The sequence below is a fragment of the Strigops habroptila genome, chromosome 23, assembly GCF_004027225.2.
Source record: "Strigops habroptila isolate Jane chromosome 23, bStrHab1.2.pri, whole genome shotgun sequence".
NCBI lineage: Eukaryota > Metazoa > Chordata > Aves > Psittaciformes > Psittacidae > Strigops > Strigops habroptila.
Genome location: NC_044299.2, coordinates 1,826,664 through 1,847,035, shown reverse-complemented (window position 1 = coordinate 1,847,035; position 20,372 = coordinate 1,826,664). Strand labels below are relative to the sequence as shown.

The window sequence follows — 20,372 nt, the reverse complement described above, 5'->3', positions numbered from 1 at the left end:
TGTTTTTGGGAGACTTTGAGTCGTGCCCCAAGTGTGGAGCTGCCCCAGGGTGGGGACACCCCGTATTTAAGTGAGCGGGACACAGCTCCCCGAAACCACCCTGGCCACAGCACCATGCCCAAGAGGTACAACCTGGAGCTGGGTGAGTACGGAGCAGGAGCTCTGCTGCTGGGGAGGCAGCACCCTCACCCCAAAGCACCCACCTTTGGGGAATAGCGAGATACCAGGGAATAGATTTTCCAGCTTCAAGCCTAAAAGCTGTTGGCAAAGCACCCCCTGGAAGGGCTCTGCAGGTGCTTTGGGCACAGGCTGTGCTCGCCTGCCCGTGCAGGGGTTTGAATTCCCTCTCTGTGGGTGAGCTCCAGCCTCCCATCTCCCTGATTTCTCATTTTCCCAGGATTTGGTTGTTTCAGCAACACTCCTGTGGCACTTTTTCTGTTTGATTTGAGTTGTGAAACCTCTGTTTGAGGGCAGCAAGTTGCTGCCTTCCCCGTGCCGCAGCTCTGCTCCGTGAAGGGCGAATTATCCCAAGCTCTCAAGGGAATGTGCAGAGTAAGAGGAATTCTGTGGAAGAGCAGCATTCCCTCTGGAAGAAGCAGACAGAAACCAAACAGAAGCCAGAGCAAGACTCTTCCCCCCAGAGCATTCCCGAGGTGCTGCTGCGCTGGGGGATAACCAACACGGGTCATTCCTTGGCAGCCCCAGCTCCGGGGGGGTTCCTGCTCCCAGCTGAGCCATGGAATGGGACAGGATAAGGACAACCTGGAAGCAGGAATAAGCCCGGCTTGTCCTGGGCCGTGTCCCCCTCCCCGGGGCCTGTGTCCCCCCATACCAGGGCTGCTTGACCCCCCCCGGGGCTCATTCCCCTGCACCGGGGCCCCTTTTACCCCATCCCGGGGCTTTGTCCCGCTCCCTGGGTCCCAGTTCCCCCATCCCGGGGCCTGCACCGGAGCCCTGTCCCCTTCCCTGCGGCCCTTGTCCCCCCCTACCGGGGTCCCGTTCCCCCATCCCGGGGCCTGCACCGGGGCCCGTGTCCCCCCCTGCCGCGGCCCCGTTCCCCCGCACCGGGGCTCGCCCCGTGCCCCATTCCCCGCTCCACGTCGCGGTTCCCGGTCGCTCCGAGCCGCGTCACGGGGCGGGCCGCGCCAGGCCGGCCCGAGCGGCGGCAACGCGGGGCCGCGGCATGAGGCGGCGGCGGCAGCGGCGGGGCCCGGCGGAGCCGGTGAGTGGGGCCGGGGCTCCCGGGTGCGCGCTGGGGAGGGGGGGGGATACCCCTCGGGTGACCCGGGGACCCCCCGGAGGGATCCCTGAGGGTTGCCGGGGCACCGGGGGGGTCCCTTGTGTGTGCGGGGGGACCCCCCATGGACCCGGCTCCTTGGGCCCCGGTGACCTTGGGGTGTCCCCAGCGCTGGGGTCTGCTCCAAACCCCAAAGAACGGGGCTGCTGTTAGTGCTCTGTGGGGTGCCCCCCCCGGGTTTGGGGTGACACGGTCCCGGGGGGCCCATCGTTGTGCACCCCAGGGATGGGCACTCATGGATGAGCTTTAACGGGGCCTGGTGTGCGGAGGGAGACCCGGGGGGACGAGGCCGGTGGCGCGGGCACCGGTGCTGCTGTCGCTGTGACCCCGGCAGAGCTTCGTGTGCCCCTGAGCAAAGTCCACGCGTGGCTGCGCGCCCCGGGCTGCCCCGGGACAGGGACACGGTGACGGGCAGAGGAGCTCTTGGGCACCAGCGGGTGTTGGGAGAGCAGGACGCTGCGGTCGGCAGGAGGTGACGGCCCCGTGGTTGGTGTAGGACAAGGCTTGGGGCACCCAGTGTGATCCCATGGTGTTCTTCAGGGTGTTTTTAAGCCCCAAGGCTCCCGCCTGCTGCCAGGACAGCTCTGCAGTCAGATTGATAGAACCACGGAATGGTTTGGGTTGAAGGGACCTTAAAGCTCCTCCAGCTCCAGCCCCTGCCCCGGGCAGGGACACCTTCCACTAGAGCAGGTTGCTCCAAGCCCCTGTGTCCAACCTGGCCTTGAACACTGCCAGGGATGGGGCAGCCACAGCTTCTCTGGGCACCCTGTGCCAGCGCCTCAGCACCCTCACAGGGAAGAGCTTCTGCCTCAGAGCTCATCTCAATCTCCCCTCTGGCAGGTTAAAGCCATTCCCCTTGGCCTGTCCCTCCATCCCTTGCCCAAAGCCCCTCTCCAGGTTTCCTGGAGCCCCTTTAGGCACTGGAGCTGCTCTAAGGTCTCCCCTTCAGGAGCCTTCTCTTCTCCAGCCTGCACCAGCCCTGAAAGCACCAGGGACCACGCTGTGCCCCACAGGAACCCACCGAGTTCAAAGCCTCACATCAAATGCAGAGACCTCAATGGCAGGAACCGCTCCTGGCGTGAGACCAGACGAACCCCCACGTTGTCTCCACGCTGGGGATGAGCAGGAGCCGTGGGCTCCTCGCCTTTCCCTTGTTGGCTTTGCTGCCTTTGGGGCTGTCAGGCAGGAAAGAGCTGCGGGACCCGGGCTCATAGTTCCACCATGAGAAGGGAGGGTGGAGGTGGAAGAATGAGCTGTTGTTCTCCCTGTGGTGCATTGAAGGTCCAGGCAACAGCACTCTTCTGATAACAGTAACTTCATGATGCTCTGCTCGTGGCTTTTTGTCTTATTCCAAGGAATATTCCTCCAGGGAATGTTGCCTTAGTGTGAACACGGGGTATGAAGTCAAAGGCAGCAGTGGTGGGGGGAATGTTTTACCTCCAGGAGGCAGCAGGCCTGCTCTTGAGGGATTGCTTGAAGATCTTCACACATGTTACGGGGAGGAGGAGCGACAAATCCCAACCTTTTTGATCCTTTATCCTCTAATTTCCTCCTGGAGAGCAGCAGCGGGGTGTCCCCAGAGCCCTGCTGGTGACAGAGCGAGGGGGGAACTGTCTCTGTGGAGATAGGGGAACCAGCTCCGCTCCACCCAGGCTGGGATGAGTTTTGCAAGGAGATATCTGGCTCAGTAACGGATGCTCTCCGTGTGATCTTCCCCTTTGCCTTCATTCATGAAGTGAGGCTTTCGTGGGACACCGCAGGGTAAGAGCTGTTCCTGCTGAGGGGATGGAGATCTGGGGGAAAAGATGGTTTGTGGCTGAAATGAAAGACCTTTAGAAAGGAGCCTGTGAAGAAAGAGCAGGGTGTGGGGGACAGATGAAGCTTCGAGGCTGCCCTTGTCCCAGCGGGAGCTGCTGGAGCTCAGGCAGAGGTGCTGTTGCTGTGGGGGGGTTGAGAGGTGGCACTTGTCCTGTCCAACACTAGCCAAGGTGGCAGGAGAGCCAAAGAGTCATGGAATCACGGAGTGGTTTGGGTTGGGAGGGACCTTAAGGCTCACCCAGTCCCACCTCCTGCCATGAGGGTCGCTCCAGGTCCTGTCCAACCTGGCCTTCATCTACCCCCTGTTTCTCTTCACAAATGGGTGGCAGTTACAGCCTGGAAGGGGCAGGGTATGTCCAGGGTCCTCATGTGTGGCTTTATCTTGGGGTTTCTGCTCTGAGGAGCAGCAGAAAACTGGGATAGGGAATCTTGTGGTTTAGTCACATCGCTCCGCATGGCCCGGGGGAATTCCTGAGCAAACACTCGGGATCATTTGAAAAAGGGTGGAATAAGCAAACTCCTCTTCTTTGGTGGACATGAGTGGTGAGTTGTGCCCTGTGGAATGCTCCTGGAGCAGGGTTTCCTCATCCCGGAGTCAACACTTGGCTTGATTTAATCCTGAGTCTATTTGGAGAGATAATGAACAACTGAGCCCTGCCTACAAGGAGCGGCATCGCCCCAGCCCTGCGTGCAGTGACCCTCCGGATGGTCCCAGGGTGCTTGGCCTGGTTACTGACCACCTTCGGGGCTGGTTATGGGATCTTAGGAGAGCTGAAATGGGTTCAAATCACTTCAAGTGGATTCCTGGCTGATGTTTGCCTTTTGTGTCTTCACTGGACCAATATGGCCTTCCTAGAAGGAAATCTGTTAATAGACAACGGGCTTTGAGGGAGGTTAAGTCCTTCCAAAACAGAGAGTGTTGGGACTTTGACTTGTCCTTGAGGGGCTTGGGGGGTGACCTGGAGGGTGCCAGCTTCATCCCAAGCCCTGCTCCAGATCCCGGTGCCTTCCTGCCTGGGCTTGGATTGGAAACTACACCGTGATGAAAGAGTTCCACGGGGCCCTTCGAGAGACTTGAGCTGCCCTGAGAAGGGTGGGGTGTCACTGTAATGGCCCTGCCTGGAAGGGGAGGGCTGGAATGGGATATTGACACATGAAGGACATTCCAGGCTTTGTTTCCTTAGCTGGAGTTTCACAAGAGGGACTGTCCTCAGCCTGGTCAGTCCAGTCACCCCTTCTTTGAGTTTCCAAAGCAGATCCCAGGCAAAACTCCCCCCTCCCGACCCTGCCGGGTCCTTCAGAGCTGGAAAGGGGCTGGGAGGTCACTCCGATGCCAGGAGCTGCTGGGCTGGTGTCTCTCTTGGAGCTTTTTAATCTCCTTCTTGATGATGTTTCCTCCTCTCCATTGCAGCCGACGTGGCCAATGTAAAGCAGGCTCCAGACAACTGGAAGGGTTCGACCATGGGGAGCTCCGACATGGACCAGAAGGCATCCTACGGTACGGCTGCCCATGGCACAGCATGTCTGCTCAGACACCCACCTTCAGAGAGCCATGGAATCATGGAATGGGTTGGGTTGGGAAGGACCTTAAAGCTGCTCCAGCTCCAACCCCTGCCCCGGGCAGGGACACCTTCCACTAGAGCAGGTTGCTCCAAGCCCCTGTGTCCAACCTGGCCTTGAACACTGCCAGGGATGGGGCAGCCACAGCTTCTCTGGGCACCCTGTGCCAGCGCCTCAGCACCCTCACAGGGAAGAGCTTCTGCCTCAGAGCTCATCTCAGTCTCCCCTCTGGCAGGTTAAAGCCATTCCCCTTGGCCTGTCCCTCCATCCCTTGTCCAAAGCCCCTCTCCAGGTTTCCTGGAGCCCCTTTAGGCACTGGAGCTGCTCTAAGGTCTCCCCTTCAGGAGCCTTCTCTTCTCCAGGCTGCCCCAGCCCAGCTCTCTCAGCCTGGCTCCAGAGCAGAGCTGCTCCAGCCCTCGCAGCAGCTCCGGGGCCTCCTCTGGCCTCGCTCCAGCAGCTCCACATCCCTCTGGTGCTGTTGCCCCAGAGCTGGATCAGGACTGCAGGGGGGGTCTCCCCTTCACGCAGCAGAGGGGCAGGATCCCCTCCCTGAGCTGCTGCTCACGCTGTGGGTGTGCAGCCCAGGATGTGGTTCCATTTAATTCCTTACTTTGTCCTGCAAAACCCACCCCAAGTCCTCCGTGTGCCCGTTGCCACCCTCACACTCCATCATCCCAGTGGACACAAAGCCTCAGGCTTCTGAGGTGACCCCAGCAGGAGATTCAGTGCCTGGGGCTCACTCCGCCTCGCTTGGTGAGCTGAACCAGCCTGTCCTGTGCAGCCAGATCCCTCTCCGGCTCTTACGTAAATGGGGCTGCTGGCAGGGCACGAGCCCTGGGAGGGATTTGGGAGGCAGGGAAAAGGAGGAGCCTTCCCTTCAGTTTACTCCGGTGTTGCAATAGGCAACTTGGTAAAAGAGCTGCCCTTGGGTTCCGTCCTCCTCCCCCAGAGCTGGGCTCTGGGACACGGCTCGGGAGCAGGATGCCACGTAGGGAGAGCAGGAGTGAGTATTGCCTCCACTCGGGAGAAGGGGCTTTGGGCTGGAGGTGGGCAGGGGGGCAATGGGGCCGTGTTCCCAGTCTCAACACATCACCTGTGGGAATAACGGGCTTTCCCATGGCGCCTTCCTCTGGAGGTGAGGTTAGAACCCACCCAGGAAACCCCTCAGGGCTGCCTCTCCTGCCCTCCCCTCGTGCTTTAGGAGAAGGAAAACTGTCAGGCAGTGTCCTGGCTGCCGCTGGCTTCCAAAGCAGAGCTGTACTGTGAGTTCCCTGTGTAAATCCAGGATCCCACAGGCAGCAGGCTCCTTCCAGGGTGAATCTTCTCACAGAGCAGGGGAGCTTGGGCTGAGGCTGTCTGTAGCGGGGTGAGGGCAGCACAGGCTCCTTTCACTCTGCCTGAGGGTCTTGCCCAGTCGTTCTGTGTTTCCAGGGATCCTGGCTCATTCCTTCTCCCCTTCTCCCCCTGCAGAAGATGCCTCCCGGGAGCCCGGGGAGGTCGTCAGCACCATTTCCAGCAGCATGAACCCGCTGCAGCCGCCGGACACCTCCTCGGAGGAGCCTTTTACCACCTACTTCGACAGCAAGATCCCCATCCCCGAGGATGAAAAGGCAAGTTCCATCTGCTCCAACAGGGAAATCCAGCCAGGAAAACCCGACCCCTGTGAGCCATTCCCCTGCGTGCTGGTTCCCTTCTTGCCTACACTGGGAAAGGGAGGCTTGGCTGTGGGATGGAGATCTGGGAGAGATGAGGGAGAGGGATCTCCTTGCTGCACAGTTAATGATTCATCCCTTGGGATTTGTCCTCTGGGAAGCCTGGAGCAGCAAGATCTGCTAAAGAGCTGACAAATGTCCTTCTGTAGCCACAGGGGAGGGGGCCCTGGTTCTTTGTTCCCTTATCAGGGAAGGGGAGCCAGAGTGGCCTTTGTAACAGCTCAGTCCCCTCTCAGGTGCCCTCTTGGCTCCTGATTAAGCAATGAGGAGGCTGCAGGCACAGGGGGAATCATCTCCCACCTGGATTTACCTGAGTGTGTCCTTGGCAGTGCCACAGCCTGCTCCTAAACTCTTAAGATTAGGCCCTAAATTCTTTTAGACTTGGTCCTGAACTCTTTAGATTAGGAGCAGACACTGCTGCAGGGTTTAGGATGGGGTTAAAGAACAGGCTTGATCTTACCAGTGCACTGAGGAAATGAAAACCAAGCCTTGGGGTGTCTCTTGCCATTCTTCACACCCAGGGGTGGGTCCAGGGCTCACTTGTGCTGTGTCCATCCTCTCCCCACAGCAATCCTGCTTCAGTTTCCGCAAGCTCTGGGCTTTCACGGGGCCAGGATTCCTGATGAGCATTGCCTACCTGGATCCAGGGAACATCGAGTCGGATTTACAGTCTGGGGCTGTCGCAGGCTTTAAGGTCAGTGCAGAAACCCACAGATGAAGCGCTGGACGTGACCATGTAACCCTGCGTGGTTTAGAGCTGAGAGTGCTGTGGGGCTGAGCTGAAAACAGCCTGGAGAAGGGGAGAGGGAGGCTCTGGAGCTCTTGACCTGCAGGAGTGAGTCCAGAGGAGCCCCCGGAGCTGCTGCGAGGGCTGGAGCAGCTCTGCTCTGGAGCCAGGCTGAGAGAGCTGGGCTGGGGCAGCCTGGAGAAGAGAAGGCTCCTGAAGGGGAGACCTTAGAGCAGCTCCAGTGCCTAAAGGGGCTCCAGGAAACCTGGAGAGGGGCTTTGGACAAGGGCTGGAGGGACAGGACAAGGGGAATGGCTTTAACCTGCCAGAGGGGAGACTGAGATGAGCTCTGAGGCAGAAGCTCTTCCCTGTGAGGGTGCTGAGGCGCTGGCACAGACTTTTCCCAGAGAAGCTGTGGCTGCCCCATCCCTGGCAGTGTTCAAGGCCAGGTTGGACACAGGGGCTTGGAGCAACCTGCTCTAGTGGAAGGTGTCCCTGCCCGGGGCAGGGCTTGGAGCTGGAGGAGCTTTAAGGTCCCTCCCAACCCAAACCATTCCATGATCCTCTGCTGTGCCCTCTCTGGCAGTGCCTCCTGGCTCTAGATGCATTTGTATCCTCCCCGTGCCAGCTCCGGCCATGTCAAACAGCCTTTGAGCATCAATAATGTGTCTTTTGGAAGGTCTGTGATTCCCAGAGGTGTGTTTGGGGCCCAGGGATCTGTCACGCTCACCCCCGCTCACCCACGCCTCCCTCCGTGTCTCCCTCAGCTCCTGTGGGTCCTGATGCTGGCGACTCTGATCGGGCTGCTGCTGCAGCGCCTGGCGGCGCGCCTGGGGGTGGTGACGGGGCTGCACCTCGCCGAGGTCTGCAACCGGCAGTACCAGAAGGTGGGTGACCTCCTGCTCCCACCCGGGAGAGTCCCCTGGGCCTGGTGGGTGTCGTTCCGTCTCCTGGGGCTGGATGGGACTCGCGAAGGGTTCGTGCTGCTCATGAGGGGCCAAATCCTCCTCAGGAGGAACCGTTCCAGAGCCTGAATACTTTTTCATCATCACATGGGGCTGGCTGAACATGAGCAGCTTGTGCCCAGGCAGCCAAGAAGCCCCCAGCATCCTGGCCTGGCTCAGCACCAGTGTGGCAGCAGGGCCAGGGCAGGGATTGTCCCCCTGTGCTGGGCACTGGTGAGGCTGCACCTCGAATCCTGTGTCAGTTCTGGGCCCCTCACTGCAAGAGAGACATTGAGGTGCTGGAGCGGGGCCAGAGAAGGGAATGGAGCTGGAGCAGGGCCTGGAGCACAAGTGTGATGAGGAACGGCTGAGGGACCTGGGGGGGTTTAGTCTGGAGAAGAGAAGGCTCAGGGGGGCCTTATCGCTCTCTGCAACTGCCTGACAGGAGGATGGAGCCAGGAGGGGGCTGGTCTCTGCTCCCAAGGAACAAGGGATGGGACAAGAGGAAACGGCCTCAAGCTGCACCAGGGCAGGTTTAGATGGAGCTGAGGAACAATTCCTTCCCCAGAGGGTGCTCAGGCATTGGAACAGGCTGCCCAGGGCAGGGCTGGAGTCACCGTCCCTGCAAGTGTTCACACCCCGTGTAGCCGAGGCCTCAGTGCCATGGGTTAGTGCTGGCCTTGGCAGTGCTGGGAACGGTTGGACTTGATCTTAAAGGTCTTTTCCAACCGGGTTGTTTCCATGATCTTGCTTTACTGTCCAAGAAGCCTACATTGGTCTCGTCTGGTTTGGTTCACGGTTGGAAGAAAGGCAGATTTGGAGGAAGACTTGAATTGTGGGGGGAGTGTTCTGGCGTTTGCCAGTGAATTGAGACAGACTCAGGAATAAGAGCCAGGATTCCAGCTTTCCTGACTGAGCTGCTGCCTCCTGAAGCAGAGGTTCTTGTGGGTGAAATAAGCTCTAGGGATCATCAAGAAGGGAAATGGCTCTTTAGAACAAGACAACTCCTGGCTGTTACATTTCCCTGCTTAAGAAATCTCCATGGCTTGGATAAGAAAGGGCTCAGTGCCTGCTTCAGCTGTGGAGGAGTGAGCTTGTCCCTTCGGAATGGGCTGTGGGGAAGGCTTGGAGCAACCTGCTCTAATAGAAGGTGTCCCTGCCTGTGGCAGGGGGTTGGAACTGGATGAGCTTTAAGGTCCCTTCCACCCTAAACCATTCCATGACTCCACGATTCTCTGAAGTCAGGCATGTCCCCAGCTCTGTGCAGTTGGAGGTTTCTCATCCAGCACCTGAGGCTTTGTCACTGGCCCGGCCACGTGGATGATGTTCCAACACTCAGTGCACAGAAACATCCAGTTTCACTCTCGCAACGAGCACATCGAGGCGAGTCATTGAGCTTATATAAATGTCCTGGGAGCCTCCTCCAGTGATTGCCACAGGTCACCTGGAATTCTGCTCCCAGCCAGCAAGTGTCCATCAGCAGGTTTGCCAGGCCATGGCCAGGGCGAGGAGACAGCTCCTGGCTGCACGAGCACCACAACCCCAAGCTCCTCCAGGAAGGAGACATTTTGCCTCTTTTTAATGCTCTCGGATGGTTCTTCACCTCCAGGTTCCTCGGATTGTCCTCTGGCTGATGGTTGAACTCGCCATCATCGGCTCTGACATGCAGGAGGTCATCGGCTCGGCGATTGCCATCAACCTCCTGTCTATGGGCAAGTGAGTTGCGTGTGTGAGAGGGCAGCAGGGGATGAGTGCTCCCCTCTGGGATTGGGAAAGTGACACTGGGTGTGCCAAAACCCACTCATTTACTTCCCATAAACCTTCAAGTTACAGCAGGTGATTCATCTCTGTGGTTAAAGCTCTCAGATGCCTTGGCCTTTGGTGCCTGATTCTTCTTCTTCTTCTGGCTGTGCAGAGAACAGCCTGGAACACACCCACCAAAGCTGGGCTGTAGCTTTCCCGGCCAGTTGCCCTAAGGAAGGACCACCAGATGTCCTCCTCCTCTTTGGCCAGGAAGGCTGGAAGCACAGACACAACAGGGAGCTACCGTTTTGGACCAAAGTAGCTCTTAAAAGCCTTGTTTGCTCCTGATCTGGGCTTTGCTCTGGAGCTTTGGGCAGAGAGCTCTCACCTGAGCTCTTTGTGCAGGAACAGACCTGCAGCCCCTTGCCCTGTGCGGCCCAACGTGGTGTCAGCCTGCAAAGAGACCTTGGACCAGGGGCCCTGAGTGCCCCCCTCCAAGTGCCCTGGGTAAAGAGAGGTTTTGGCCCCTGCAGCACTGGTGGACAAGGTGGCAGTGGCTCCTAAGCTGGTTGCTCTGTGTCCCGCAGGATCCCGCTGTGGGGTGGAGTGCTCATCACCATCGCTGACACCTTCGTCTTTCTCTTCCTGGACAAATACGGTGATTTCTTTCTCCAACTCAGAAAACTGAACCCGAGATGCAGCTGCTCTCAGTTTGCTGATGGACCTTGTGTCTTCCCACAGGCCTGCGGAAACTGGAAGCGTTCTTTGGCTTTCTCATCACCATCATGGCTCTCACGTTTGGATACGAGGTACCTTCCACCCCTGTGTTCCCACCAGTGTGCTTTGTAGTGGTTCCTCCATCACTCCTGTGCCCAAAACACCCCAAAACAGGGGGCAGACCCTTAAAATTCAGGACCTTTCATGAGCAGAGCTGCCACGTTGTGGTTCCAGTTGTACCCCGGTTTGGCTGGGGAGCACGGTGAGAGGAGCACCCAAGGCACCGCGCTCACCCACCGCCTCTCTCTTGTCTCGTGCCCAGTACATCACAGTCAGACCCAACCAGGAGAAGCTGCTCAAGGGGCTCTTTGTCCCGTACTGCCAGGACTGTGGAACGCCGCAGCTGGAGCAGGCCGTGGGGATCGTGGGAGCTGTCATCATGCCCCACAACATGTACCTGCACTCGGCCTTGGTCAAGGTGAGCTGCTGAGCTGGGCAGGGCGGAAAGTGTCTCTGGGGATGGCTCCAGGGAGGCTGAAGCCTGGTGTCTGGGGGGACGTGGTGAACCCCTGACAGAGGCTGCTTGAGCCCCTGGCACAGGGAAAGCTGTGAGAGCTTCGGGACACGTGTCCCCAGGTCCTCCCCCCAAAGGTTGGGGGTTGCTATTTCGTCCCTCCAGCGTGTTCCCTTCCCACCCAGTGACCTGTGTCCCGGTCGGTTTAGTGTAAAATAAGGACAGATATAGATAACATAGCTGTGTTATAAATAATATATCTGGTATAAATAATACATCTGCTGGAGCGAGGCCAGAGGAGGCCCCGGAGCTGCTGCGAGGGCTGGAGCAGCTCTGCTCTGGAGCCAGGCTGAGAGAGCTGGGCTGGGGCAGCCTGGAGAAGAGAAGGCTCCTGAAGGGGAGACCTTAGAGCAGCTCCAGTGCCTAAAGGGGCTCCAGGAAACCTGGAGAGGGGCTTTGGACAAGGGATGGAGGGACAGGCCAAGGGGAATGGCTTTAAGCTGCCAGAGGGGAGATTGAGATGAGCTCTGAGGCAGAAGCTCTTCCCTGTGAGGGTGCTGAGGCGCTGGCACAGGGTGCCCAGAGAAGCTGTGGCTGCCCCATCCCTGGCAGTGTTCAAGGCCAGGTTGGACACAGGGGCTTGGAGCAACCTGCTCTAGTGGAAGGTGTCCCTGCCCGGGGCAGGGGTTGGGGCTGGATGATGTCTCCAAACCATTCCATGATTCTATGATTCTCAAGCCTCCTGTTGTCACCATCTCCTCTGCAGTCCCGGCAAGTGAACCGTGCAAACAAGAGGGAGGTCCGAGAAGCCAACAAGTATTTCTTCATCGAGTCCTGCATCGCTCTCTTTGTCTCCTTCATCATTAACATCTTCGTGGTGACCGTCTTTGCCGAGGCTTTCTTTGAGAAGAACAACGCGGACGTGGTGAGTTGGGGCTGGGACTTTGCTGGGGCCCAAACCCTGGGGCTGTTGGAGCAGAAGCAGGGGTGGTGTGAGCTCCCAGCCCCACCAGTGCCCTGGGAAAGCAGAGCTCATAGATTCTGTGTGTAAAGAGGGGAAGGAACAGGGGTGTTGGTTATTTCCATGTCCTCATGTTTGCTTCTGAGCATACCCAACCCTGCCCCTTCGTGTCGCTGCAGAACACCGTCTGCATCAACGCCAGCAGCCCCCACTCCTCGCTCTTCCCCAACAACAACCAGACGCTGGAGGTGGACATCTACAAAGGGGTGAGTGACCCACAGAGCAGGAGCCTTGTCGCCTCTCCGTGTCTGGTAGCATCTGCTCCTTTTGGAACCCCAGAGTGGTTTGGGTTGGAAGGGACCTTAAAGCTTACCCAGTTCAAAGTGTTTCCTTCCATCCATCCCGAACCTGCTCTGTTCAAACTGCAGCCCCTGAGGTGTTCCTTACCTGCTTCCCAAGGCAGGGAACACTTTTCCTTCTCCTACAAATGGATTATTCTTCTTCTTTCAACTTGACCCCGCCGGGATTAATGTGGTCACCAGGGAGTTCTCCTGCTCCCTGTGGTTTCCACCCTGGGCTGGGACTGACCTGACCTGATGTTTCCTCTCCCTTTCCTCCCCTCTCCTCCAGGGTGTGGTTCTGGGCTGTTACTTCGGTCCTGCTGCTCTCTACATCTGGGCCATCGGGATCCTCGCCGCCGGGCAGAGCTCCACCATGACGGGGACGTACTCGGGGCAGTTTGCCATGGAGGTACCAGCACCGGCAGTGCCTGCACCCCGGCTCCCTTCCCAGCCCTTCCAGCTCAGCTGGATGATTCCCCTTCCTTGGACATGCCGCAGCTCATGCTGGAAGCTCCATAAAACACCCTTTCACTCAAAACACCTCTTAAACCTGCCCCATGCCCCCTCCTCCTGCTGCTCCTGATGCCTCCTTTCCGCTCTCTGAACCCCCCCGCTCTGGTCTCCTCTGCAGGGCTTCCTGAACCTGCGCTGGTCCCGCTTTGCGCGGGTGCTGCTCACGCGCTCCATCGCCATCACCCCCACGCTCTTCGTCGCCATCTTCCAGGACGTGGAACACTTGACGGGCATGAACGACTTCCTCAACGTCCTCATGAGCCTCCAGGTGAGCAGCAGCGCCCAGGCTGGGGAAACCCATCCCGGTGGGTCAGGGAGGGGATCCTGCCCCTCTGCTGCATGAAGGGGAGACCCCCCCTGCAGCCCTGATCCAGCTCTGGGGCAACAGCACCAGAGGGACGTGGAGCTGCTGGAGCGGGGCCAGAGGAGGCCCCGGAGCTGCTGCGAGGGCTGGAGCAGCTCTGCTCTGGAGCCAGGCTGAGAGAGCTGGGCTGGGGCAGCCTGGAGAAGAGAAGGCTCCTGAAGGGGAGACCTTAGAGCAGCTCCAGTGCCTAAAGGGGCTCCAGGAAACCTGGAGAGGGGCTTTGGACAAGGGATGGAGGGACAGGCCAAGGGGAATGGCTTTAACCTGCCAGAGGGGAGACTGAGATGAGCTCTGAGGCAGAAGCTCTTCCCTGTGAGGGTGCTGAGGCGCTGGCACAGACTTTTCCCAGAGAAGCTGTGGCTGCCCCATCCCTGGCAGTGTTCAAGGCCAGGTTGGACACAGGGGCTTGGAGCAACCTGCTCTAGTGGAAGGTGTCCCTGCCCGGGGCAGGGGTTGGAGCTGGAGGAGCTTTAAGGTCCCTTCCAACCCAAACCCTTCCATGACTCCTGCAGTGAGTGCTGCAGCTCTGGGGTTTGCAGGAGCAGCTGAGCAGGATGAGCTGCTCTCAGATATTGATCTCCTGGGGGGGGGTGGAGAGACTCAGCCAGGATCAGAAATTGCTTCCTCCTTCCAGCCAGGGGAAGTCCCTTTGGTCCCTTCACAATAGCGGGGGAAATGCTGTCACATCTGGGCTGTGTGTCTGTGCTGACACAATCAGAACTATTTCCACTCTTTATTCTTCTCTGTTTTCTTACCTCTTCCAGCTTCCCTTCGCTCTGATCCCAGTCCTGACCTTCACCAGCCTGCCCAGTGTCATGAATGACTTTGCCAACGGGCTGTAAGTACTGAGGGACTCGGTGCTCCCTCGGGGACACGTTTGGTTCCTCTCTTCACCTCATGCCCTGCAGCATCTCCAGAGCCCCCCCAGCTCACCCCGTTGTGCCCTGGTGTTGCTCACAGGTTCTGGAGGATCGCGGGGGGTCTCCTCATCCTCCTCATCTGCAGCATCAACATGTACTTCGTGGTGGACTATGTCATGTCCCTCAACCACATGGCTCTGTACATCGGGGCTGCCGTGCTCAGCGTGATCTACCTGTCCTTTGTGGCCTATCTGGTGAGTGGGGCTCCAGCTGAGGCTCCCTGGAGCTGGGGCCTGCCCATGGGTTGCTTTTCCCACCGTTCTATTCACAGTGTCCTGTTTTACAGTCGTTCAAGTCAGCCTCAGGGTCAAAACCAATGTGGAAGTTGAGGCTTTTGCGGCCAGATTTGCTCGGGAATGTGTTTTGTGCTGCTCCTGCTGACACACGCAGCCTTTTCCAACCACCTCCTCAGCAATTCCTCTGCTCTCTGTTCCCAAAAAGGCCTCAGTTTAATGTTGCCGCAGGTGAAAGGTTGGCACAGGCTCTGGAATATCACAGGGGTTCTCTGTAGTGCCTGTGTGTTGCCGGAGGTGTAAAATCATCTAATGATCAGAGAATCCCAGAGTGGTTTGGGTTGGAATGGACCTTAAAGCCCATCCAGCCCCAACCCCTGCCCCGGGCAGGGACACCTTCCACTAGAGCAGGTTGCTCCAAGCCCCTGTGTCCAACCTGGCCTTGAACACTGCCAGGGATGGGGCAGCCACAGCTTCTCTGGGCACCCTGTGCCAGCACCTCAGCACCCTCACAGGGAAGAGCTTCTGCCTCAGAGCTCATCTCAATCTCCCCTCTGGCAGGTTAAAGCCATTCCCCTTGGCCTGTCCCTCCACCCCTTGTCCAAAGCCCCTCTCCAGGTTTCCTGGAGCCCCTTTAGGCACTGGAGCTGCTCTAAGGTGTCCCCTTCAGGAGCCTTCTCTTCTCCAGGCTGCCCCAGCCCAGCTCTCTCAGCCTGGCTCCAGAGCAGAGCTGCTCCAGCCCTCGCAGCAGCTCCGGGGCCGCCTCTGGCCTCGCTCCAGCAGCTCCACGTCCCTCTGGTGCTGTTGCCCCAGAGCTGGATCAGGACTGCAGGGGGGGTCTCCCCTTCACGCAGCAGAGGGGCAGGATCCCCTCCCTGAGCTGCTGCTCATGCTCTGGGGGTGCAGCCCAGCACACGGGGGGGTTCTGGGCTCAAGCACACACTGAAGCCAGGTCATGGGGAGCTTCTCCTCACCCAACACCCCAAATCCTTCTCAGGCTGCTCCATCCTGTCTCCCTCAGCCTGTATCTGTGCTGGTATTGCCCTGACCCAGGGGCACTTGCCCTGGTTGAGCTCCATGAGGTTCCCATGAGATGATCCCTTCCCTCCAAGGCATCGAGCACCCCGCTGAGCTCCATGTGCCCCCAGCACTCACCCATCAGGTGCCACTGGTGGTCCTGCAGGTGACCATTGAGTGCCTGTGAAGCCTGGTGGCAGTGAGCCCCTGCAGCCTGCTGACCCCAGCACCGTTGCCTTGCAGAGCTGGCTGTGCCTGATCGCGCTGGGCGCCTCCTTCCTGGCCTGCGGGACAACGGTAAGCGTCACCCGGACACTGCTGAGCGAAGAGTCGCCTTCCCACTCCCCTAAGTAGCCTCAGTGCCCCTGCACAGCGAGTAGCCATCAGAGCCAGTGTGTTCCTATGGTTTACTGTGTGAACGTAGACAAATGTATGTGCAGTTTGCACAGGGAATGGGGGTGGTTTGAGGGAATTCCCACTCAGATGCTCAGAGCGGGACGCGTGTTGCTGCTGGAACACTCAAAACTTGGATGTTTGCTTTGCTGAGCACCTCTGCTCACGCTGCTGAGGAGCAGCCCCACGTGGTTGTGGGGCCAGACACTACCCCTGGGCTGCAGCCTCCTCTGCCCAGCTCCCTCCTCCCTCGGCGTGTTCATCCACGCAGCAGGAACACTGAAGCTCCAGGCGATCCCTGCCGCTGCGCTGGAGCATCTCCAAAACTAAGCTAGGACGTTCAAAAGGCACCTTTTGGGTGGTGGTGGTGGAAGGATGCTGCTGCTGCTGCTGCCACCAGGCAGTGTGACACAGTGACACTACACCCCGAGTCCTCCTCCTCCGTGCTCAGGTTGGGGCTGCAGCTCGGATCCCACTGGATCTGGGTGGGTTTTCCCTCCCGGTTCAGAGCGGGGCTGAAGCAGCTTCCACAGGGGTGGGATGACATTGGGAATCCTCAGCATTAACACTATTCTTCCTTGCTGGTGCTCGCCCGGCGCGTGACTCTGGTGCTCAGCAAAGGAAACGCGCTGTGATGTCCATGGTTATTTATGGTTGAAGTGTGATTTGTTCCCCTCTGCCTCTGATTCATGGAAACACTTGAGAGTCCTCAGAAATTCCTGCTTTCTGGCTCGGAACGTCCCGGTGCAGCGGATGCCGGTCGCCTGCTCCGGGGGGGGACATTGCTGTAATGCAGCTCCAGGGGTTGATTTACCAATCCCTGCTCTAAAGCCACTACAAACCCTTCCCACTGCCCTTCTCCTCCACATGGAATGACTTCCAGTCCCTTCCATGGAGAAGCCTTCACATGGAGGACATCCAGAGCCTGCTGTTGTGAATTAGGACAGAGCGGGGTTTGCTTTGCTTCCACAACTGGAAAAGTCCATCTGTGGTTTCTCCCAGCAGCAGATGGATTTGGGGCTTACATCCCCCGTGACAGGGTGCTTTTAGGTGTCTTGATCATGAGGATTGGGTGTCCCGGGTCTGTCAATGACGTTCCTCTTCTCTGATCATCTGAGAGCCGTGGCTGGGCATGGAGCAGGCTCAGCTCCACAAAGGTGGTTTAGGTACCAACATGCTTTTGTGGACCTGAAAAGACCAAGAAGGGGGGGGTTGGTGTGTCACAAACAGCCTCTGCTCGTAGATCTCCCCAGGACAGGGAAAAGAACCCAAGGGTATACATGGATTCACAGACCCATGGAATGGTTTGGGATGAAGGGACCTTAAGGCTCATCCAGCTCCAAGCCCTGCCCCGGGCAGGGACACCTTCCACTAGAGCAGGTTGCTCCAAGCCCCTGTGTCCAACCTGGCCTTGAACACTGCCAGGGATGGGGCAGCCACAGCTTCTCTGGGAAAAGTCTGTGCCAGCACCTCAGCACCCTCACAGGGAAGAGCTTCTGCCTCAGAGCTCATCTCAATCTCCCCTCTGGCAGGTTAAAGCCATTCCCCTTGGCCTGTCCCTGCATCCCTTGTCCAAAGCCCCTCTCCAGGTTTCCTGGAGCCCCTTTAGGCACTGGAGCTGCTCTAAGGTCCCCCCTTCACGCAGCAGAGGGGCAGGATCCCCTCCCTGAGCTGCTGCTCACGCTCTGGGGGTGCAGCCCAGCACACGGGGGGGTTCTGGGCTCAAGCACACACTGAAGCCGGGTCATGGGGAGCTTCTCATCAACCAACACCCCAAATCCTTCTCCTCAGGCTGCTCCATCCCGTCTCCCCCAGCCTGTGTCTATCTGGGGATTGCCCCGACCCAGGGGCAGGACCTTGCACTTGGCCTTGCTGAGCTCCATGAGGTTCCTTATGGAGTTTCCCGGAGCTGCCCAGCGCATGTTGGGCTCCAGCCTTTAACCAAGCTTCCCTCTCTCATGGATTTAATGAAGAAATCCATCCCCTTCCTCAGCATTTCTCTAGTCCCAGGCAGGGAATTGCTCCCTGGATTCAAATCCCTGAGGTGTTCGAAGCCTCGGAGAGGGAACAGCCAGGGTCAGGGTCAGGGTGTTCCATGCTGAGCTCTCGGGAATGTTCCAGCTGTCGCTGCCCGAGGTGTTGGGGAATTTCAGGATCCAGCAGCACATTTCCCAGACACGGAGGTCACCAAAGCAAAGTTTAGCAGCAAAACTGGGGTTTGATCACGGGCAGGGACACTTGGGCTATTCCTACCCTTTGCCAAGCCAGTGGCATTCCATCCTTCTGCTTTTCCTCTATTTGGGATCTTGGATTAACAAGGGGCCAGTACTAACTTGTAGGTGGCAGCTCCGCTGCGGAGCCTCCTCATTCCCACCTCCTGCTCCTCCTAAAGCTCAGTTTAGTTTTGTTCCCCCCGTGTCTCCGTGGAACCAGTTTGTGGAACCCGATGGTGCCATTAAAAGAAGGATCTTTTTCCGCTCGGCTCCTTGGGTCGTTTTTCGGGGGGTTGCTTGGAACCGGTGGCGATTCCCGGCTCTAGAGGAGACCCCGGGCGGCTCCAGAGCCCACAGACCACGCTGGCCGGAGCAGATCCATTGGGATCATGCGGTTCTGAGCCAGCACATCCCTATCCCTGCGGGATCCAACCCTCTGGCCTTGGCTGTGCTCACCCCAGGCTCCCCAGGTCCATTGTGATCGTGGCCTCCAGCAAGAGGGTGAAGGATGGAGCCACCATGAGCTGTGCGGTGCCAGCCCCGATGGCATTCATGGAACCATGGAATGATTTGGGTTGAAGGGACCTTAAAGCTCCTCCTGCCCCGGGCAGGGACACCTTCCACTAGAGCAGGTTGCTCCAAGCCCCTGTGTCCAACCTGGCCTTGAACACTGCCAGGGATGGGGCAGCCACAGCTTCTCTGGGCACCCTGTGCCAGCGCCTCAGCACCCTCACAGGGAAGAGCTTCTGCCTCAGAGCTCATCTCAGTCTCCCCTCTGGCAGGTTAAAGCCATTCCCCTTGGCCTGTCCCTCCATCCCTTGTCCAAAGCCCCTCTCCAGGTTTCCTGGAGCCCCTTTAGGCACTGGGGGTCTCCTGGAGCTCTATGGAAGCAGATGCCATTCCATGGGCAGATCCCATCCAGGTCTCTTCTTAATTACTGCTAATGAAGGAGGGGAGGGCGCGGGGTGATGCTGCAGGTGACGATCACTGCGGTGCTGCTTCCCCTTCGCTTCCATTGCAACGTTCCCTGTGGATTGGCTGCTTTAACGCTGCTTTGGGTTGATTCCCAAAGGAATCTGTCACGCCAGGCTCAGCTCAGCTCTAACTCTCACCCTTCACCTCTTCCAGCACCACTTGGGACTCGCCGCCTGCCCTGAGCTTTTCCTGCTCAACAGCGTGGACACGGACACACTCGTCGCCAGATGATTCCTGATCCCTGAGGATAGAACCGGTTTTAGTGGAAACCCGCCCTGGCTCGGGCTCGGCGCTGAGCCGGGCACACGATGGGACCCTGAGCGCAGCCGGGGTTTGGACAATGGGACCGGATGGTCCCGGGAGCGCTGGGAATTGCTGTGGAGCCGGAGCCTCCAACCTGGTTCCAACCCCAACCTTGGGGTTTGCTTTCAGGTTCCTCAAGTTGTTCCCATTTAGTTCCCGATAGTTGCTCTGGGAAGGGATTCATCGCCATTATTCCGATTCTGAGTCACTTCTCTCTGCCGGTGGATGCTAATCCGTATCTTTGTTCCTAATTTGAGGAAAATTCCAGGTTTGGGAAGCGCATCAGGGGCAGAGTTCCATTAGTGAGGGTTTGAGAGACCAGCTTAGGAGGAGCCGCGGCGACACCAGGTCCGGGCCCCTCCATCAGCCTCTTCCTCATGGAGATGCTTCTTCCCAACAGCTCCTCCTTCCCATGGGTTGTTCCCAGCCCGGAGCTGACTCGGAGCCGGATCCGCCCGGCACAGGCAGCGTGGAAGCTGCTGTTTGGGGGGATTCAGTTAAACCCTGTTGTCCTGGTGGGCTCCAGCATTCTGCAGTCGGGGTCTGCAACCCGCCTGGAGCCGCTTTTCCAGCATTTCAGGGACCCTCCGGAGCCAATTCCCAACCCCCTTGATTCCAGTTTGATTGATTTGACTTGATCGAGGCCGTATCCTGCTTCTCCTTAATTAAATCTGGTTTAATTCAACTTTTTATCCAAATGAAAACTTCCTGGTTCTCTTTACTTGGCACCGACTTCATCCAACGCACCGACTGCAGCATTCCCAGGGGAAGATCCCGTTTAACCTTTTCTCTTCAGCTTTCAGCCCATTTTAAAAATAAACCCATCATTCCCAGTCCCTTTTCCCAGAGGGATTTATCCTTTTCCCATTTTTTCCCTGCTCGGGAGCGGAGCTGCGGGATTTCAGGTGAGTGAATCCGGGATCCGTGGAGCTGAGCAACCCACGGGGGCTCGGAAGTGCCGGGGTCCGGGCTCCGATCAGCTGCGACATTCTCGTGTCAGCCTCATGTCATCTCAAACTCAGCCGTGGGATTGAGTTTTGGTGGGAGCTGGGTCATGTGTCCCTGTGTCCATGTATCCATGTATCTGTGTATCCATGTATCCGTGTC

General features: G+C 58.3%; 1 protein-coding gene across 2 annotated transcripts; it reads left to right on the top strand.

Annotated features, from left to right (window-relative positions):
* The first annotated feature begins 59 nt into the window (after positions 1–59).
* Positions 60–19,969, top strand: SLC11A2 (solute carrier family 11 member 2). 2 transcript variants are annotated; one of them, XM_030510625.1, is made up of 17 exons: positions 60–142; positions 4,527–4,613; positions 6,146–6,285; positions 6,956–7,081; positions 7,882–8,001; positions 9,668–9,774; positions 10,389–10,459; positions 10,543–10,610; positions 10,841–10,996; positions 11,799–11,957; positions 12,173–12,259; positions 12,624–12,743; positions 12,966–13,115; positions 13,976–14,049; positions 14,172–14,325; positions 15,625–15,678; positions 19,116–19,969. In XM_030510625.1, the coding sequence occupies exons 1-17, from the start codon at positions 115–117 to the stop codon at positions 19,191–19,193; spliced, it is 1,779 nt and encodes a 592-aa protein (XP_030366485.1). In that variant the 5' UTR covers positions 60–114; the 3' UTR covers positions 19,194–19,969. The 2 variants fall into 2 exon arrangements, with proteins under 2 accessions (XP_030366485.1, XP_030366486.1); XM_030510626.1 differs by lacking the exon at positions 60–142 and adding an exon at positions 1,046–1,222.
* Positions 19,970–20,372: the final 403 nt, after the last annotated feature.

Coding starts and splice junctions, on each gene's coding strand:
- SLC11A2 (XM_030510625.1), top strand. CDS start 115: ATGCCCAAGAGGTACAACCTGGAGCTGG. Junction 10,460..10,542: donor TCTCTTCCTGGACAAATACG/GTGATTTCTTTC, acceptor GTCTTCCCACAG/GCCTGCGGAAACTGGAAGCG. Junction 14,050..14,171: donor AATGACTTTGCCAACGGGCT/GTAAGTACTGAG, acceptor TGTTGCTCACAG/GTTCTGGAGGATCGCGGGGG.